Genomic DNA, 13,838 nt, shown 5'->3' with positions numbered 1-13,838 from the left:
CGTAAACAACAGTTGCTTAACCTTACCAAGCCTCGGTAAAGAAATACCACAGCGGCCTAGAAAGGCTTGAAACTCACCGGAATGACAGGTGACAAATATACTTCCTACTGCTGTACAGTGGAACTCACGTAGTACATACCCGGGGAAGACATACACCTGCTTAGTATGATCAGTTTTCTTCACACAGAGTTTCCTTCCATAGGCGCATATACAAATGTGTGCGGATACAACAATAAATTTGTAATCCGGGGAGTACTATGCCTCCTCTTGATCTGTTCTTTGCTGTTCGGAGGACTAAACTTATCCTGAGTATCTGAACATGGAGTTGCTACTGTGTGCCTCTACAGACTAAACATGAAGCTGATAGCCGCCAAGAGCATACCTATTCACAGCTCATGACGACCAAGGAGCAGCTAACTCGAAGCGAGAACGCCCTTCAGAAGCTGCAGCTTGATCTATCCACAGCCAACAAGGTACCACCAGTGCCCATGGTTAAGGCAACCCACAGTGCCCCATGCTTCCTTTGCGTCTGTGTGTGATACCTGTACCTCTGTGTTTGATACCTGTACCTCTGTGTTTGATACCTGTATCTCTGCTGTTCCACACTAATGCATGTGCAACATGTTTCTTGCAGGTTGGTTGGATGCTTGTTTGTCTGCTGTACTGGTTGCGTGTTTGTCTGCTGTACTGGATGCTTGTTTGTCTGCTGTACTGAATGCAGGATTATCGCCAGCTGTCTGAAAGAGAAGTTCAGCTCACAACGCTGCTCCAAGAGAAGACTAAGGTACAGTCGCATACGTCATTCAAACCTTGCAGGATGGTTCAGACGTACATACTAGGCATGGAACCACAGGGTTTGATGTCATAGCTGACACACACAGTCACACACACAGCACATTCGTGTGCACAGATACTAAATTAGTGGACGTCGTCATCTTCTTCCCGCTGGTCTCAAATGTACTATGACGTGCGATTTCGCCTGACGTTCCCACCATAGTGATTTTCCAGAAGTGCTTACCAGAAAATCATCTCGATGCCGTCAGTGTTTGTTGGAGAAAACTTCGGAATCATTGTAGTAGAATTGTGATTAAGGTCAGCATCATGTTACGCATGTACCTTCGAAGTACCTTCTCCTCCCTCCCTCTCCCTTCACCCTCCCCTTCTTTCCCCTCCCTCCTCTTTCCCTCCCTCCTCTCCCTTCATCCCGCTCTGCCATCCCCCCCCCCCACCATCCATCATAGCCGTGGTTGGTCAGTATCACCCTTGCACAAACTGCATGCCTTTGAAGATTCGGATAGTCCTGCAGAGTTGATTATTGTTGAACTAGACAGTAGCTTCACATGAGTAGTGTTATGGTATCAAGCAATGTGTGGCCAATGTGGTGCCTAGTACAAGCCCAGTTTTGCCGTCTGTCTCTTTCAGCAAATCACCGATGCGGAAGAGAAAGCGGTTCAGCAAGGAAATCACATCTCTGTGCTTTCAGATAAGGTAAGTTGGCACCTTTTTCTTCACTTCTGGAACACTGCCACCATAACGTTCTACACCTAGCTCTTACCCCCCCCCCCCTCCCCCCCTCCCATACTCATATTCGTCAAACATATGTCAGGACATTGTAGTGTGTTTTGCACCTGAAATCAGTGATATGCTTATTCAGCGAAGGGGATGTCTGGTTTGATTGGCACACAAACACACGCACACACAGACACACACGCACACAGACACATCACACAGACACACACACACACACACACACACACACACACACACACACACACACACACAAAATCAATGTACTTGCGCACATGCCCCCTCCCACAAACGTTCTCTCTCTCTCTCTCTCTCTCTCTCTCTCTCTCTGTGGGGTTTTGAAATCATGTCCAACCACTATTCTGTATGTACAATGGCTACTGCAGCTGAATGTGGTGCAACAAGAACTTGCAGCCACGTCTGACCGCGAACGACAACTTAGTGAGCAACTAGATGCAGCCGAGAAGGTTAGCGCCGACGTGAATGATCGTCTGCAGATGACCACCAGGGATGCGCTTGGAGTGGCAACAACCAAGGTACACTCAGGATAACACAGGGAATATCACATTTTGACAAATCAGACCTTCCTTTCCTTACCATAATTATGAGTTCATTGAAAAAGATAACGATGTGGTGGTGGTGGTGGGGGGGGGGGGGGTATATCAGCTTGGCCAGCCATTCGGCAGCCAAACACTCTCCACCTCTTCACAGGCAGGACCTATCTTGCATCTATTTTAAAGCTGATAGAGCAGGTCAAACTTTTAAAATCGTCCTGCCCTCCATTGTTTTCCACAATGCATGTTCCAAACTTTGGCACGAGTGGATCATTGGCATCCACAAACATGCTGGAGGGTCAGTGCCATTGCTAACCAAACTGTCCAATAGAAATAACGTTACTTGTGATCCTCTGTTGTACTTTTCCAACAATTTCAGAATGATCTTGAACAGGAGCTGTCCCACCAGAGTCAAGACAATGCTAGACTGATGCTCGACTTGAAGGAACTACAGAAGAAGTATGATGAAGTCACATCGGATGCGATCAGGATGAAAGAGGTCAGTATGTCGGCCAGTTGAACAGCTGCAGGAAATGTTTAGGTGTACGGCTGTACTCATACACAACTAGCCTGTAACAGCATGGTGATGCTCCAAGATTGAATTTGCACACATTATTACTGTGTCAACTCACAGAGCAACTGTGAGCAAGAACCATAGGCAGTGGTCTAAGAGAAATTGTATTCACTGCTGTAGTGGTTTTCCAGAAGTGCTTACCAGAAAATCGTATCGAAGCCAATCTTGTTGGAGAAAACTGCGGAATCAATGAGTGCAAGCCGGCAAAGCCGCAGGAGCATAGTGACTGGTTGGATGCATGGGCGACTGGGTAGCAGGGGAGCGCCTGAAAAGTAATTACTCTTAAGTGGGTAATAGGAAGCACGTCGTGCAGATGAAAATAACGTGCAGATGAAAAATAACGATAGCACTGACACCTGCCTCACTGCCAGTCAAACCTGACCACACAAAGATTGAGAAACAATGACAAGATGAACTGCGGAGCCATGTACCATGGCTGGTAAGGTGGAGAACAACACTGCAGAAGCACAGCCTGCATGAGCCCAACCTAAGAGGATATATGAATAGGCAGCGGTAAGTACCGTGAGCAGAAACAAAGACCATGATGGCAGGTTCTAAGGAGTTGAGTGCCCGGATAAGGAAGCATCACTGCCTTACCAATGATTGTATGGAAATCAGCTCTACCATGCTGAAGAGTTTGTGCTTGAAGTAGATACAGTTGACTCCACTTATAAACGAACTCACAAAAAGTGAACTTCGTAGCATAGCGAACCATTGTCCATGTGCCTGTTTGAATCCATAGAAAATGACCCTGGCCCAGAATCTGCAAAAACCAGGCTTAGGGTGAGAATGTCACAAAATGACTTCTTTTCATTTTCGACATCTACAGGATATTAGCTGTCAGAACACAAAGTTTTATGATTGTATCGCCAACAATAGTGGACCTATGGCCTCTTGAACGCATACAGGTATATTTACAAAAGCAGACACAAATACAGTGATATTGTAATTACAGGTAATGTTGTTAGTTATAGCTCTGAAACTAGCTGATGTATATGTCATTCCGTTGCAGCCGTGTCTTCTGCGGCTGAAGAAAGTTCAGGGCACGTGATGTCATGGCTTTCCTCATGGCAGAACTCCCGGATTTCTTTAAATAGATAGGCTGCACAGTCATGGGACATACCAGCTAGCTGGGCGGCAGGTGGCAACTGTGATGAATTAAAGCCAGTGTCACCGGATTTCCTGATCCTAAACGAAACGTCAGGATACTTGTTGGGGCCTGACATTGACACAACTCCAGGCCGAGCAGCTGATTCCTGAATTTTTGGTAAAATGTTATGTTTTTATCACGCTTGAAGTGATCCTTTAAAAAGGAATCCCAGGCTCGCCAATCCCAGTTGAAGCAGATGACTTCATTGACGCTGGCAGAATTGTTGACAACACTTGCCAGTTGTGCCACAGAATCTACATCGGACTTACGATAACACTGCTTCAGCAGGCCAAAGCCAGCACCAACAAACCACAGTGTGTGTCCCACACGCATGAAGTCTAGCTCGATTTCATGGTTCAGGCCAAGAATACGCGCCACGCTAAGTAGCCAAGAACAGTCTTGTTCTTGTTCTGCCCACCACAGTTGTCAGCATGCAAACCAAGATTAGCAAGAACCTTCGATCAATCAGGAAGTTGAGCTGAGCTGGAATGCCTTCGTCAGCTATGCCTTATAGCTGAACTCTCCTTGGGACCTTGAAATACAATGCCCCGGCTTGCCTTGCATGGTACGGTATTGAAGCCTGCTGGGCATAGTCAAAGGTAAGGTGGCGATAACTGAGAAAAGTGGCATCGCTGCCCCATGCGTTGGCTGCTGCTACCTTGGCATGAGCAATGCACGACCGGTAGAAGTCACGGGCATCCATAGCTTTGGTGACATGTCCGTCAGCTCCGATGAATCCGGCTCTCTTCAGTTAGGGGTCTGGATCTGCGGGATTGCAAGTCAGAACACCTGGCACACACATCTTCCCTGGGTTGCATGATGATAATGTCAGGACATGATGCTACCCAAACTCTGAGGAAGGAGACATATGACATGGAGCCACTAGACTGCAGGAATTGGCCATGAATCAATTTCTTTGTAACACGGCAGGGCAAGTATATCGGTACGGGCTTATTGTGGGCTCTGGGCTCTGGGCTCTGGGCTCTGGGCTCTGGGCTCTGGGCTCTGGGCTCTGGGCTCTGGGCTCTGGGCTCTGGGCTCTGGGCTCTGGGCTCTGGGCTCTGGGCTCTGGGCTCTGGGCTCTGGGCTCTGGGCTCTGGGCTCTGGGCTCTGGGCTCTGGGCTCTGGGCTCTGGGCTCTGGGCTCTGGGCTCTGGGCTCTGGGCTCTGGGCTCTGGGCTCTGGGCTCTGGGCTCTGGGCTCTGGGCTCTGGGCTCTGGGCTCTGGGCTCTGGGCTCTGGGCTCTGGGCTCTGGGCTCTGGGCTCTGGGCTCTGGGCTCTGGGCTCTGGGCTCTGGGCTCTGGGCTCTGGGCTCTGGGCTCTGGGCTCTGGGCTCTGGGCTCTGGGCTCTGGGCTCTGGGCTCTGGGCTCTGGGCTCTGGGCTCTGGGCTCTGGGCTCTGGGCTCTGGGCTCTGGGCTCTGGGCTCTGGGCTCTGGGCTCTGGGCTCTGGGCTCTGGGCTCTGGGCTCTGGGCTCTGGGCTCTGGGCTCTGGGCTCTGGGCTCTGGGCTCTGGGCTCTGGGCTCTGGGCTCTGGGCTCTGGGCTCTGGGCTCTGGGCTCTGGGCTCTGGGCTCTGGGCTCTGGGCTCTGGGCTCTGGGCTCTGGGCTCTGGGCTCTGGGCTCTGGGCTCTGGGCTCTGGGCTCTGGGCTCTGGGCTCTGGGCTCTGGGCTCTGGGCTCTGGGCTCTGGGCTCTGGGCTCTGGGCTCTGGGCTCTGGGCTCTGGGCTCTGGGCTCTGGGCTCTGGGCTCTGGGCTCTGGGCTCTGGGCTCTGGGCTCTGGGCTCTGGGCTCTGGGCTCTGGGCTCTGGGCTCTGGGCTCTGGGCTCTGGGCTCTGGGCTCTGGGCTCTGGGCTCTGGGCTCTGGGCTCTGGGCTCTGGGCTCTGGGCTCTGGGCTCTGGGCTCTGGGCTCTGGGCTCTGGGCTCTGGGCTCTGGGCTCTGGGCTCTGGGCTCTGGGCTCTGGGCTCTGGGCTCTGGGCTCTGGGCTCTGGGCTCTGGGCTCTGGGCTCTGGGCTCTGGGCTCTGGGCTCTGGGCTCTGGGCTCTGGGCTCTGGGCTCTGGGCTCTGGGCTCTGGGCTCTGGGCTCTGGGCTCTGGGCTCTGGGCTCTGGGCTCTGGGCTCTGGGCTCTGGGCTCTGGGCTCTGGGCTCTGGGCTCTGGGCTCTGGGCTCTGGGCTCTGGGCTCTGGGCTCTGGGCTCTGGGCTCTGGGCTCTGGGCTCTGGGCTCTGGGCTCTGGGCTCTGGGCTCTGGGCTCTGGGCTCTGGGCTCTGGGCTCTGGGCTCTGGGCTCTGGGCTCTGGGCTCTGGGCTCTGGGCTCTGGGCTCTGGGCTCTGGGCTCTGGGCTCTGGGCTCTGGGCTCTGGGCTCTGGGCTCTGGGCTCTGGGCTCTGGGCTCTGGGCTCTGGGCTCTGGGCTCTGGGCTCTGGGCTCTGGGCTCTGGGCTCTGGGCTCTGGGCTCTGGGCTCTGGGCTCTGGGCTCTGGGCTCTGGGCTCTGGGCTCTGGGCTCTGGGCTCTGGGCTCTGGGCTCTGGGCTCTGGGCTCTGGGCTCTGGGCTCTGGGCTCTGGGCTCTGGGCTCTGGGCTCTGGGCTCTGGGCTCTGGGCTCTGGGCTCTGGGCTCTGGGCTCTGGGCTCTGGGCTCTGGGCTCTGGGCTCTGGGCTCTGGGCTCTGGGCTCTGGGCTCTGGGCTCTGGGCTCTGGGCTCTGGGCTCTGGGCTCTGGGCTCTGGGCTCTGGGCTCTGGGCTCTGGGCTCTGGGCTCTGGGCTCTGGGCTCTGGGCTCTGGGCTCTGGGCTCTGGGCTCTGGGCTCTGGGCTCTGGGCTCTGGGCTCTGGGCTCTGGGCTCTGGGCTCTGGGCTCTGGGCTCTGGGCTCTGGGCTCTGGGCTCTGGGCTCTGGGCTCTGGGCTCTGGGCTCTGGGCTCTGGGCTCTGGGCTCTGGGCTCTGGGCTCTGGGCTCTGGGCTCTGGGCTCTGGGCTCTGGGCTCTGGGCTCTGGGCTCTGGGCTCTGGGCTCTGGGCTCTGGGCTCTGGGCTCTGGGCTCTGGGCTCTGGGCTCTGGGCTCTGGGCTCTGGGCTCTGGGCTCTGGGCTCTGGGCTCTGGGCTCTGGGCTCTGGGCTCTGGGCTCTGGGCTCTGGGCTCTGGGCTCTGGGCTCTGGGCTCTGGGCTCTGGGCTCTGGGCTCTGGGCTCTGGGCTCTGGGCTCTGGGCTCTGGGCTCTGGGCTCTGGGCTCTGGGCTCTGGGCTCTGGGCTCTGGGCTCTGGGCTCTGGGCTCTGGGCTCTGGGCTCTGGGCTCTGGGCTCTGGGCTCTGGGCTCTGGGCTCTGGGCTCTGGGCTCTGGGCTCTGGGCTCTGGGCTCTGGGCTCTGGGCTCTGGGCTCTGGGCTCTGGGCTCTGGGCTCTGGGCTCTGGGCTCTGGGCTCTGGGCTCTGGGCTCTGGGCTCTGGGCTCTGGGCTCTGGGCTCTGGGCTCTGGGCTCTGGGCTCTGGGCTCTGGGCTCTGGGCTCTGGGCTCTGGGCTCTGGGCTCTGGGCTCTGGGCTCTGGGCTCTGGGCTCTGGGCTCTGGGCTCTGGGCTCTGGGCTCTGGGCTCTGGGCTCTGGGCTCTGGGCTCTGGGCTCTGGGCTCTGGGCTCTGGGCTCTGGGCTCTGGGCTCTGGGCTCTGGGCTCTGGGCTCTGGGCTCTGGGCTCTGGGCTCTGGGCTCTGGGCTCTGGGCTCTGGGCTCTGGGCTCTGGGCTCTGGGCTCTGGGCTCTGGGCTCTGGGCTCTGGGCTCTGGGCTCTGGGCTCTGGGCTCTGGGCTCTGGGCTCTGGGCTCTGGGCTCTGGGCTCTGGGCTCTGGGCTCTGGGCTCTGGGCTCTGGGCTCTGGGCTCTGGGCTCTGGGCTCTGGGCTCTGGGCTCTGGGCTCTGGGCTCTGGGCTCTGGGCTCTGGGCTCTGGGCTCTGGGCTCTGGGCTCTGGGCTCTGGGCTCTGGGCTCTGGGCTCTGGGCTCTGGGCTCTGGGCTCTGGGCTCTGGGCTCTGGGCTCTGGGCTCTGGGCTCTGGGCTCTGGGCTCTGGGCTCTGGGCTCTGGGCTCTGGGCTCTGGGCTCTGGGCTCTGGGCTCTGGGCTCTGGGCTCTGGGCTCTGGGCTCTGGGCTCTGGGCTCTGGGCTCTGGGCTCTGGGCTCTGGGCTCTGGGCTCTGGGCTCTGGGCTCTGGGCTCTGGGCTCTGGGCTCTGGGCTCTGGGCTCTGGGCTCTGGGCTCTGGGCTCTGGGCTCTGGGCTCTGGGCTCTGGGCTCTGGGCTCTGGGCTCTGGGCTCTGGGCTCTGGGCTCTGGGCTCTGGGCTCTGGGCTCTGGGCTCTGGGCTCTGGGCTCTGGGCTCTGGGCTCTGGGCTCTGGGCTCTGGGCTCTGGGCTCTGGGCTCTGGGCTCTGGGCTCTGGGCTCTGGGCTCTGGGCTCTGGGCTCTGGGCTCTGGGCTCTGGGCTCTGGGCTCTGGGCTCTGGGCTCTGGGCTCTGGGCTCTGGGCTCTGGGCTCTGGGCTCTGGGCTCTGGGCTCTGGGCTCTGGGCTCTGGGCTCTGGGCTCTGGGCTCTGGGCTCTGGGCTCTGGGCTCTGGGCTCTGGGCTCTGGGCTCTGGGCTCTGGGCTCTGGGCTCTGGGCTCTGGGCTCTGGGCTCTGGGCTCTGGGCTCTGGGCTCTGGGCTCTGGGCTCTGGGCTCTGGGCTCTGGGCTCTGGGCTCTGGGCTCTGGGCTCTGGGCTCTGGGCTCTGGGCTCTGGGCTCTGGGCTCTGGGCTCTGGGCTCTGGGCTCTGGGCTCTGGGCTCTGGGCTCTGGGCTCTGGGCTCTGGGCTCTGGGCTCTGGGCTCTGGGCTCTGGGCTCTGGGCTCTGGGCTCTGGGCTCTGGGCTCTGGGCTCTGGGCTCTGGGCTCTGGGCTCTGGGCTCTGGGCTCTGGGCTCTGGGCTCTGGGCTCTGGGCTCTGGGCTCTGGGCTCTGGGCTCTGGGCTCTGGGCTCTGGGCTCTGGGCTCTGGGCTCTGGGCTCTGGGCTCTGGGCTCTGGGCTCTGGGCTCTGGGCTCTGGGCTCTGGGCTCTGGGCTCTGGGCTCTGGGCTCTGGGCTCTGGGCTCTGGGCTCTGGGCTCTGGGCTCTGGGCTCTGGGCTCTGGGCTCTGGGCTCTGGGCTCTGGGCTCTGGGCTCTGGGCTCTGGGCTCTGGGCTCTGGGCTCTGGGCTCTGGGCTCTGGGCTCTGGGCTCTGGGCTCTGGGCTCTGGGCTCTGGGCTCTGGGCTCTGGGCTCTGGGCTCTGGGCTCTGGGCTCTGGGCTCTGGGCTCTGGGCTCTGGGCTCTGGGCTCTGGGCTCTGGGCTCTGGGCTCTGGGCTCTGGGCTCTGGGCTCTGGGCTCTGGGCTCTGGGCTCTGGGCTCTGGGCTCTGGGCTCTGGGCTCTGGGCTCTGGGCTCTGGGCTCTGGGCTCTGGGCTCTGGGCTCTGGGCTCTGGGCTCTGGGCTCTGGGCTCTGGGCTCTGGGCTCTGGGCTCTGGGCTCTGGGCTCTGGGCTCTGGGCTCTGGGCTCTGGGCTCTGGGCTCTGGGCTCTGGGCTCTGGGCTCTGGGCTCTGGGCTCTGGGCTCTGGGCTCTGGGCTCTGGGCTCTGGGCTCTGGGCTCTGGGCTCTGGGCTCTGGGCTCTGGGCTCTGGGCTCTGGGCTCTGGGCTCTGGGCTCTGGGCTCTGGGCTCTGGGCTCTGGGCTCTGGGCTCTGGGCTCTGGGCTCTGGGCTCTGGGCTCTGGGCTCTGGGCTCTGGGCTCTGGGCTCTGGGCTCTGGGCTCTGGGCTCTGGGCTCTGGGCTCTGGGCTCTGGGCTCTGGGCTCTGGGCTCTGGGCTCTGGGCTCTGGGCTCTGGGCTCTGGGCTCTGGGCTCTGGGCTCTGGGCTCTGGGCTCTGGGCTCTGGGCTCTGGGCTCTGGGCTCTGGGCTCTGGGCTCTGGGCTCTGGGCTCTGGGCTCTGGGCTCTGGGCTCTGGGCTCTGGGCTCTGGGCTCTGGGCTCTGGGCTCTGGGCTCTGGGCTCTGGGCTCTGGGCTCTGGGCTCTGGGCTCTGGGCTCTGGGCTCTGGGCTCTGGGCTCTGGGCTCTGGGCTCTGGGCTCTGGGCTCTGGGCTCTGGGCTCTGGGCTCTGGGCTCTGGGCTCTGGGCTCTGGGCTCTGGGCTCTGGGCTCTGGGCTCTGGGCTCTGGGCTCTGGGCTCTGGGCTCTGGGCTCTGGGCTCTGGGCTCTGGGCTCTGGGCTCTGGGCTCTGGGCTCTGGGCTCTGGGCTCTGGGCTCTGGGCTCTGGGCTCTGGGCTCTGGGCTCTGGGCTCTGGGCTCTGGGCTCTGGGCTCTGGGCTCTGGGCTCTGGGCTCTGGGCTCTGGGCTCTGGGCTCTGGGCTCTGGGCTCTGGGCTCTGGGCTCTGGGCTCTGGGCTCTGGGCTCTGGGCTCTGGGCTCTGGGCTCTGGGCTCTGGGCTCTGGGCTCTGGGCTCTGGGCTCTGGGCTCTGGGCTCTGGGCTCTGGGCTCTGGGCTCTGGGCTCTGGGCTCTGGGCTCTGGGCTCTGGGCTCTGGGCTCTGGGCTCTGGGCTCTGGGCTCTGGGCTCTGGGCTCTGGGCTCTGGGCTCTGGGCTCTGGGCTCTGGGCTCTGGGCTCTGGGCTCTGGGCTCTGGGCTCTGGGCTCTGGGCTCTGGGCTCTGGGCTCTGGGCTCTGGGCTCTGGGCTCTGGGCTCTGGGCTCTGGGCTCTGGGCTCTGGGCTCTGGGCTCTGGGCTCTGGGCTCTGGGCTCTGGGCTCTGGGCTCTGGGCTCTGGGCTCTGGGCTCTGGGCTCTGGGCTCTGGGCTCTGGGCTCTGGGCTCTGGGCTCTGGGCTCTGGGCTCTGGGCTCTGGGCTCTGGGCTCTGGGCTCTGGGCTCTGGGCTCTGGGCTCTGGGCTCTGGGCTCTGGGCTCTGGGCTCTGGGCTCTGGGCTCTGGGCTCTGGGCTCTGGGCTCTGGGCTCTGGGCTCTGGGCTCTGGGCTCTGGGCTCTGGGCTCTGGGCTCTGGGCTCTGGGCTCTGGGCTCTGGGCTCTGGGCTCTGGGCTCTGGGCTCTGGGCTCTGGGCTCTGGGCTCTGGGCTCTGGGCTCTGGGCTCTGGGCTCTGGGCTCTGGGCTCTGGGCTCTGGGCTCTGGGCTCTGGGCTCTGGGCTCTGGGCTCTGGGCTCTGGGCTCTGGGCTCTGGGCTCTGGGCTCTGGGCTCTGGGCTCTGGGCTCTGGGCTCTGGGCTCTGGGCTCTGGGCTCTGGGCTCTGGGCTCTGGGCTCTGGGCTCTGGGCTCTGGGCTCTGGGCTCTGGGCTCTGGGCTCTGGGCTCTGGGCTCTGGGCTCTGGGCTCTGGGCTCTGGGCTCTGGGCTCTGGGCTCTGGGCTCTGGGCTCTGGGCTCTGGGCTCTGGGCTCTGGGCTCTGGGCTCTGGGCTCTGGGCTCTGGGCTCTGGGCTCTGGGCTCTGGGCTCTGGGCTCTGGGCTCTGGGCTCTGGGCTCTGGGCTCTGGGCTCTGGGCTCTGGGCTCTGGGCTCTGGGCTCTGGGCTCTGGGCTCTGGGCTCTGGGCTCTGGGCTCTGGGCTCTGGGCTCTGGGCTCTGGGCTCTGGGCTCTGGGCTCTGGGCTCTGGGCTCTGGGCTCTGGGCTCTGGGCTCTGGGCTCTGGGCTCTGGGCTCTGGGCTCTGGGCTCTGGGCTCTGGGCTCTGGGCTCTGGGCTCTGGGCTCTGGGCTCTGGGCTCTGGGCTCTGGGCTCTGGGCTCTGGGCTCTGGGCTCTGGGCTCTGGGCTCTGGGCTCTGGGCTCTGGGCTCTGGGCTCTGGGCTCTGGGCTCTGGGCTCTGGGCTCTGGGCTCTGGGCTCTGGGCTCTGGGCTCTGGGCTCTGGGCTCTGGGCTCTGGGCTCTGGGCTCTGGGCTCTGGGCTCTGGGCTCTGGGCTCTGGGCTCTGGGCTCTGGGCTCTGGGCTCTGGGCTCTGGGCTCTGGGCTCTGGGCTCTGGGCTCTGGGCTCTGGGCTCTGGGCTCTGGGCTCTGGGCTCTGGGCTCTGGGCTCTGGGCTCTGGGCTCTGGGCTCTGGGCTCTGGGCTCTGGGCTCTGGGCTCTGGGCTCTGGGCTCTGGGCTCTGGGCTCTGGGCTCTGGGCTCTGGGCTCTGGGCTCTGGGCTCTGGGCTCTGGGCTCTGGGCTCTGGGCTCTGGGCTCTGGGCTCTGGGCTCTGGGCTCTGGGCTCTGGGCTCTGGGCTCTGGGCTCTGGGCTCTGGGCTCTGGGCTCTGGGCTCTGGGCTCTGGGCTCTGGGCTCTGGGCTCTGGGCTCTGGGCTCTGGGCTCTGGGCTCTGGGCTCTGGGCTCTGGGCTCTGGGCTCTGGGCTCTGGGCTCTGGGCTCTGGGCTCTGGGCTCTGGGCTCTGGGCTCTGGGCTCTGGGCTCTGGGCTCTGGGCTCTGGGCTCTGGGCTCTGGGCTCTGGGCTCTGGGCTCTGGGCTCTGGGCTCTGGGCTCTGGGCTCTGGGCTCTGGGCTCTGGGCTCTGGGCTCTGGGCTCTGGGCTCTGGGCTCTGGGCTCTGGGCTCTGGGCTCTGGGCTCTGGGCTCTGGGCTCTGGGCTCTGGGCTCTGGGCTCTGGGCTCTGGGCTCTGGGCTCTGGGCTCTGGGCTCTGGGCTCTGGGCTCTGGGCTCTGGGCTCTGGGCTCTGGGCTCTGGGCTCTGGGCTCTGGGCTCTGGGCTCTGGGCTCTGGGCTCTGGGCTCTGGGCTCTGGGCTCTGGGCTCTGGGCTCTGGGCTCTGGGCTCTGGGCTCTGGGCTCTGGGCTCTGGGCTCTGGGCTCTGGGCTCTGGGCTCTGGGCTCTGGGCTCTGGGCTCTGGGCTCTGGGCTCTGGGTGCTGCAGGCTGTGGTACGTCATGCACATCAGCATAGTTCTGGATGAAATTGGGCAGCTAACTGCTTGTCTACCTGGCTCAGCACATTCCAGGGCTGGGTTCCCGTACTGGCGTGTTCTGGTGCAACAACGACACTTGACTGAGTTGAGCGTGTACCTTTTGCAGAGCAAACCATGTATAACTGTTTGCGTACAGAAACATAGCCTGAAAAGCTTTCCCACCATTGATAGTGTAGCTGTAGGTCGTACACTGGTGTGCTGCAGTGCCGGCTGCTTTCTATCGACCAGTATGTGAAACCTCCGCGCGCCTGGCCTTGGCATGCAACGGGCCAGCAAGGAAGGTCTCCAGCGAGGGTCTCTCAAGCTGCTCCGTCATTCGCCGGCAATCCAGCAGCACTTGATTGTGGAGTAGAGCAAAGCAGTTTCCCGGCGTACTTACATCCCTCGACAACTCTCTTACAAACTTACTGCAAAGTTGTGAGCAACACTTCGCGCCTACGCTTTGCGTGGGACTCAAGATCGACCAGCGTCACTGTGTTTTGATCGGCTGGATCAATATCTTCTAGATTCTCCTTGCTATCGCTACTCTCACCAGAATGAATTAATTCTTCCTAACCTCCAGGAGCAGCAGCAGCTAGTTTAAGAAATTCGTCATCCGCCAGTGAAGGAGATTCCGTCAGACGGAGCGGTTCAACTCCGCATCGTGACTTGCGAGGAGCAGTGAATCTTCTGCCGGGAGCACTACGACTTTTCTGACTGCCGACACACGTCCTTCCATGACTGCTTCCTCTGTTGCTCCAACTCTCTTTGGTTCTGCTTCGTTCCACTTGACTGGTCTTGAGTGCCTGCGAGACAACTTTTTACAAAAAACTTCGATTTTCTTTAAATGATTTTCCCTTTAAAAGCCTGGTTTTCCCAGAAGTTGGGTCATATTTTGTTTATAACAAACTATATCTTGCGGAGCCCACATGTAAACCAAGTGCACTAACAGCCACGGGTCACATGACAGTCATGAAATGTGCCCGGCATGGTGTATGTGCATTTCTGTTATAAATAACCTCGGCTATAAAGAAGTACTGTATAGCAGGAAATTTTCGGACGGAATTTATTTTCGTACCATTTCGTACACGGTCTCTTTTGTACTAAAATTAATTCCGTACTAAAATTTGTTCATGTG

At 61.0% G+C, this 13,838-nt stretch overlaps 1 protein-coding gene across 1 annotated transcript in view; it reads left to right on the top strand.

Moving 5' to 3' along the window:
• The window catches only part of LOC135809307 (rootletin-like), a 65,905-nt gene that overhangs the window by 33,271 nt on the left and 18,796 nt on the right, over positions 1 to 13,838 (top strand). The window contains exons 33-37 of the mRNA XM_065322640.1: positions 348 to 473; positions 722 to 784; positions 1,423 to 1,488; positions 1,914 to 2,063; positions 2,461 to 2,580. Of these exons, the coding sequence (XP_065178712.1) occupies positions 348 to 473; positions 722 to 784; positions 1,423 to 1,488; positions 1,914 to 2,063; positions 2,461 to 2,580 (525 nt within the window). The remainder of the gene's footprint in view (positions 1 to 347; positions 474 to 721; positions 785 to 1,422; positions 1,489 to 1,913; positions 2,064 to 2,460; positions 2,581 to 13,838) is intronic.

Source organism: Sycon ciliatum, chromosome 2, assembly GCF_964019385.1.
Source record: "Sycon ciliatum chromosome 2, ocSycCili1.1, whole genome shotgun sequence".
NCBI lineage: Eukaryota > Metazoa > Porifera > Calcarea > Leucosolenida > Sycettidae > Sycon > Sycon ciliatum.
The sequence above is the reverse complement of the archived record's forward strand: the minus strand, read 5'-3'. Positions and strand labels throughout refer to the sequence as shown.